Source organism: Astyanax mexicanus, chromosome 11 (genome assembly GCF_023375975.1).
Source record: "Astyanax mexicanus isolate ESR-SI-001 chromosome 11, AstMex3_surface, whole genome shotgun sequence".
In the NCBI taxonomy this organism is placed as follows: Eukaryota; Metazoa; Chordata; class Actinopteri; order Characiformes; family Acestrorhamphidae; genus Astyanax; species Astyanax mexicanus.
In genome coordinates, this window is record NC_064418.1 from 27,006,301 (window position 1) to 27,012,300 (window position 6,000).

At 38.7% G+C, this 6,000-nt stretch overlaps 1 protein-coding gene across 1 annotated transcript; it reads right to left on the reverse strand.

Moving 5' to 3' along the window:
• Positions 1–206: 206 nt before the first annotated feature.
• LOC103042904 (eIF5-mimic protein 2-A) lies at positions 207–6,000 on the reverse strand. The gene is made up of 12 exons (XM_007251666.4): positions 5,871–6,000; positions 4,585–4,658; positions 3,376–3,552; positions 3,196–3,290; positions 2,539–2,604; positions 2,299–2,434; positions 2,096–2,205; positions 1,645–1,815; positions 1,406–1,552; positions 1,008–1,146; positions 799–921; positions 207–697 (listed from the first exon to the last, which is right to left on the reverse strand). Exons 2-12 carry the CDS (start codon positions 4,646–4,648, stop codon positions 666–668), a joined length of 1,260 nt encoding a protein of 419 aa, XP_007251728.3. The 5' UTR covers positions 4,649–4,658; positions 5,871–6,000; the 3' UTR covers positions 207–665.

The following is a 6,000-nucleotide window of genomic DNA, read 5'->3' on the forward strand; positions in this document are numbered from 1 at the left end:
ATCACCCTCCCCCAACTACCAAAGCGAGTTGCAGTCACTGAACTCCAAATGCTGCTCAGCCCTGTTATCATACACAGATCAAACTTTTTACTGTACAACAGTCGCAAACTGCACTTATGCTTGTGTAGAAGTAAAAATTGTCTGTTAAACCAGTGCCATTTCTAGTCACATTACTGAGAGTAGTGAACAGTTCCAAAAAGTTAAAATGTACTTCCACAGACAAGTTTATTTTAGAAAATGAACAAACATGGATCCATTGTAAACCAGACATACATTCTCCAATAAACCAACACCATTCATACAGCAAAAAATGCAGGTAAATCAGGGAATGTACAATTCATGAGTCACTCTTGTAAACTCTGGGCTTAGCTTCTGTTCACAAATTAAGCCTGGTCCACACTAGGGAGCAAACAAGCATGATTTCTCAAAGCTTAAAATGTGGATCAGAGAAAAAAAAAAAACTGCCAAATGAGATTTATTGTTAAAAAAAAAACAAAAACAAACATGTTTAAGCCCTTTAATTACATCTGGGTCTTATGTTTAAGAACGTAAGTGGGGGAAAAAAAAGGGCTGGGGCACAAGACACAAGCACATCAGTAATAAAACATTCTGCAGCTTTCACTGCAACTTTTTTTTAGAAATGGCAGGTCCAGACTTGGAGGTGCTCAGTCAGCTTCTTCCTCATCTGATTCAGACTCTAGAAGAGATCAAAATTCCAATTCAATTAGAATCTGCATTGAAAACTTTCCCACATCAGTGACTTTGATGAACATGTAGCCCAAATTAACCTTAACTTACCCTCTTCAGCATTTTTGAGCCACTCCACAAATTTCTTCATCTGCTCCAGGAAAACACTTTTTCCTTTGGTTGAGTGAGCATCAGTGTACCACTTCAGAATAACCTCTTCACTCAGGACATCCGCTGTTAATTTTGAAAGAATTAGATGTGAAAATGCTTCCAGTAAACACAACACGTTGTGCAGTTTAATATTAAAAGTGAAACCGTACCTTTATACAGTAGCACCACAATCTTTTGGAAGGCCTTCATGAAGTGGATGTTGTCATAGCAGTACTCCTGAATCTTTAGCAGTAGTGTGAGTTCTGATGAGCCCTGGGAGGTGAATGCTTTTAGAAGAGGGCTGTATTGCTATTGGATGAAGAGAAGCTACACATTAGTAAACATTCACATCAGAAACAAGAGAACCTTAAATGCTACATCAGTAATAAGTCAGTCACTCAGTTGTTCAGTAAAGGTTAAACATGGGGGGCAAATATACCAGCTTCAGTCCAGATTGGAATCTAAACAACTTTAGTAAGGAAGTGCTTGTAAGTGCTTACAAAGTTTCCAATAATGGACTCTTAAATAAACTGAATTACATGAATTGCTTGTTTACCAAATGTCTTACCTTCAAGAGTTTAATGGCTTGTTCAGTGACCAGCTCTTCTTTCTTGTTCCATTCCACTGAACTCATCACACTGGCCCAGACAAGGCCAATCATAGTTTGCTCAGAGATGTCAGATTTCTTCATCTCTTCCCTGACATAAGGAACAATCTATACCGGAAATTAAGCATAAGAATTTGATTAAAAATAAGTTTCACCAAGTGTTGACCTGCCATTTATTGAAGCAGATGACAAGTCTGTACCTCCTTAAAGGAATCTCCACGAGACATTTGCTCTTGGAGTTCCTTTTGAAGCTCCTTGCGAGCTCCAATGGACTGCTGATTACGTGCAAAATCTGAAAGTTCCTTGAGCCCTGCATCAGTGAAGTATTTTGAGAAGTGATCACAGCTTCGCTTGTTGGCTGGAAATAGCTCCTAAAACCAGAAACAAGTATGCTGATGAGACTCTGTAGAAGCCAAAGTTTGGGTGCAAAAGTCCTAAGAAGAGCATAAGACTAAACAGCCCACAACTGCAAAGTGGACAAAACTGACTTGACAAAAAAAAAAAAAAAAGCTAGCACTAACTTGTAGTCAAGGAAGTTTTCTACACAGGAAATACAAACAGCCCCTCCCTTCAGCTCTTCATTGGTATGACTAATTTCACAACCTTCAGACACCACTTTTAAAAAATCACAATACCATGTATGTAACTCACCATCAGCCTGCTGTCCATTCCAACCTTACGAAGACTGGCAGCCACTGAGTTGATGTCCTTCTCATTGATCCAGGATTTAAACAGCTTCACAGCAAAGGCAGCAGAAACACCTGAAAGACAAGATTTGAGATAGTGCCTCTTGCATTACTTAGCTCGCTTGTGTAAATAAATAAACAAACCCAAGTGTACCTGACTTATCTTACCTTCTTTAACAAGGTTCTCATTATAGAGACTGCTTAGGATTGAAGCAGATACGTTCCCATTAGCCAACAGGATGCCAGCCAACATGGCAAGCTTGTTGCGCTCTGACTCGGTGAACCCTTTTAAAAACAGCAGCAGCTGGAAAGGCACAAGACAGGTTAGACAACATACACAGGACAATGTGTGTACTCAATTATTCAGCCACAATAAAAACAGTTCAGGAAATCAGAAATTGTAGATACCTTCTTAATCTCCTCTTCAAAACCTTTCTCCAGGTACTTGTATCGCCTGATTAGCTTGTTAAAAACCTACAAGACAAAAATATACAATTCTATTTTAACCAACTGACTAAAGGACATTCACATACAAGCAAAACACTCAACACTAAAAAGTTTGCCTTTAGCAAACAGAACTGTAGACTTCTACGCCATGTTTCATCAACACATCCTCCACATAGAAAGGCATATAAACACACACATCTGACATTAACCTGAAGTAGGTTAGCACTTGGAGAGCTCAATAGAAGTAAATATACAAAACAAGAACAGTCCATAATCATGCAAAGATTTGCTGATCTACTTTGGTGTTTGGTGCCCCTCCAGTTCAGAAAGCTTGTGTCATTTGGACTAAAGTACATAAACACCAGAAATTAAACTGCATCCTTGCATGAAATAAAAGGATTAACGCAACTAACAAGTTCCAAAAACCTAATTAATGTAATCTGTATTTACCCAATTACTGTAACCTAGATTTAAGAATTTAAATGTTCTATTGTTTGTTTGTTAAGGGGGGGGGGGGGGGGGGGGGGGGGATGGGGGTGATTAATTTGACAGTTTTGAACACAATGGAACACTTCATTATGATCCTACAAAGCTGATTCTACACACATAGGGCATTACCTGAGCATATGCTTGCATAGTCTCTAGGTCCTCTTGAGCAGTGAAGAGGCAGAACTCAGTTCGGGTCACGTCATCAGCCAAGGTACCACCTGGGGCTAGAAAATAGAAAAACAGTTATTTAAAGCAAGTCACCTACATACACCATTAGAAAATGTAGTTAACCATCTAAAATGCACTTACCCAACATTCCACCGGCCACCAGGATGTCGAAGAGGGTCTCTGCATAGCGACGGTAGTCAAGCTTGGCCCCCGAGGAGTCAAGGAACTTTGCAACAGCCTCCAAATCAGTGCCAGATTGGTTCAGTCCTTGTACAATACTTTCTTGAAACTGTGCAGGGTCAAACCTCTCCTTTTCATCTGGAAGAGAAAGATTTAAGAAACCAGGACAAACAAAATCAGCTACCATTCAGTAAGTAGTCAAGTTGCTAAGTCATTCCATTTGACTACATGTACACAGTGCAACAAAATCATGTTCTTCTGGAACTATGGTGCAAAATAAACAATAAAATAGACAGAGCAAGCATGCAACAATTGTGCAAAATAAAACTAGAACACTACAATAAACACAGCAGACTTGAGAATTTAAGACAAGACAGTGCAGTATAATCTAAAATGTGCAGTGAGGATATGGTACAGAGATAACATACTATAACTTTGGTCATACATATGTATGGTAGTGCAGTAGAACTACTTCACTACTGTATTTAAAATACTTAAATGTTGTATTTATCAACTGGAATTCTCTCTTTCGCCTACTTCACCACATTCACGATGCATTTATTTTTTGCGTTAACTTTCATGCGCTGCATCACTACAATTATATGGAGCCAATGAAAGGACATGGTACTTTTTTACGTAAATAAAATAAGCATCAGAGTATATTCACTGGTCTGTACATGACTTTAGACTGCTACGCTCTGTGCTACAGTTATGTGCGCTTAGTATGTGGTGCTCACCACTTATGAGATCTTATAAGAAAACCTCACTGCTCCTGTTCTGCCTTTCATTTAGAACTTTACACTGCTTTCTGAAATAACTAAACAGTACTGTACTTTTACTTTTATTACTTGAGTAGTACATTTTAAAATAAACTATGTGCAATACTCACATAAGAAAACATGTTGAATTTATTCCTTCCAATTAAGAGTAGTGCTTAACAATTAATCTTCTACTTAAGTCTCTTTTTATGATAGAGACCCAGACTAAAAGAACAAGAGCTCTATTACTTTATACATGTCTGGTCATACATGGCGACAGCAGTTACTGAAGTATAGAATATAACTAACTACAGTACTTAGTGGAATACACAATTAGCAACAAATACTGCAGAGAGGAATAGAACAGTTTCAGTGATTAAATAGCTACTCAACACACACAAAGGATAGTTACCTCTTTTTCTAGTTTTGAAGCGCTGGCCTGTTAGCGTCGGCTTCTGCTGCTTTTGATTACTCATAAAAGACACTCTGTAATAAATAAAAGAGCAGGTTAACTTCCAGCCAAAAGCATCAATAGCAATTTGTATGTCATAGCTGTTTAGACACAATAAGTAGGCTAGAGTCTAGAGAGTTGCTCAAACCTAACGAGTTTGCCAGATAGTTGGGTTAGCTAACCTAGCTAGCTACGTTAGCCAGTCCAGGTGATGTGTCGATTTGTGCTACTTTGTCCAAACGCGCAGCCAGTGTGTAAGTTACATTTACAGGTAAGTTAAAAAGTTTACTAGCTAGCTATTTAAAGCCAGGTAACCACGACTAAGTAATCATGAGCAAATACTCCTAGTAGAACTATAGGCAGGAAGTCTTAAATTATATCGTTCAGGGTAAATGCTTAATTAACTGATCTGATAAACTTCTATTAAAATTTTATTTGAAAATGAACTACACTTTTGTTGCCAAGACTACGGTAAATAACTGTTAACTCTTAACTATATAGATCAGAGGCGGGGGGAGGGAGGGGGTTAAAAAAAAAAAAAATGAACATAAGCTTTTTGAAATTGTGGTTTGGCGCATGCGCAGAGCCGATAAGCTGCACATATCAATAGGAAACACAAATCGACGGAACACCGGCTCTACTGGGGCACGTTGCGGGATAATTAGCTAGCTAGCTAACAGGTTAATCAGAACAGTCAGATACAAGTTGGTTATTTAGCAAAGTTACCGACTAGTTAACCTAGCCATCTCAGTATAGTTTTACCAGACAGACACATTTAGCCATTAGGTTAGTTAGTTATCCAGTTAGCTTAGCTACTAAACAACATCCGCCACGTAACTCTGAAAACAATAGCACAGTTAGCCCCGCTAATGCTAACGACTTAGCCAAAGTACCAAGCCAACACGCCACTTAGCCGCTTAGCACTTAGCTAACACAGCTAAGGCTAAGGGGGAAACAGAACTAAAAAGTATGAGAACACAAGACTGACTAACTCCAGTAATAAAATCCCCCAACCGAAAATCCAACAAACCCCCCGTTTAAAGGAAAAACACCCAGTTTAAACCGAACATACAGGTCCAGCTTTGTTTATCCAGTACTCCGACATTTTCTTCCGTGTCTGTTGCTAACTGACCAAACCAGGGTCAGTTCAGTACAAATCAGCGACAATCAGGCAAACAGAATACGAGTTTAAACACCAAGAGTACAAATAAAATAGATACAATAAAATAACTGTTTAAAACACTCACCGCTTTTTAATTAGTTGATTGAAATAGTTAAAGACGAGACAAAGACAGGATCGAAAAATTAGAGCAAACTATTCCCGGTCATGAAGAGCAGTGTTCATAAAGGCTGGGCAGCTGCATTTTATAGGGGGGG

Excerpts from the sequence above, each read along its gene's own strand:
- LOC103042904 (XM_007251666.4), bottom strand. The coding sequence starts at position 4,648 with ATGAGTAATCAAAAGCAGCAGAAGCCGACGCTAACAGGCCAGCGCTTC. Across the intron at positions 3,553-4,584 it reads CTTCAAAACTAGAAAAAGAG|ATGAAAAGGAGAGGTTTGAC; the intron begins GTAACTATCCTT and ends TTTCTCTTCCAG. Across the intron at positions 2,206-2,298 it reads TGAGAACCTTGTTAAAGAAG|GTGTTTCTGCTGCCTTTGCT; the intron begins GTAAGATAAGTC and ends CTTGTCTTTCAG.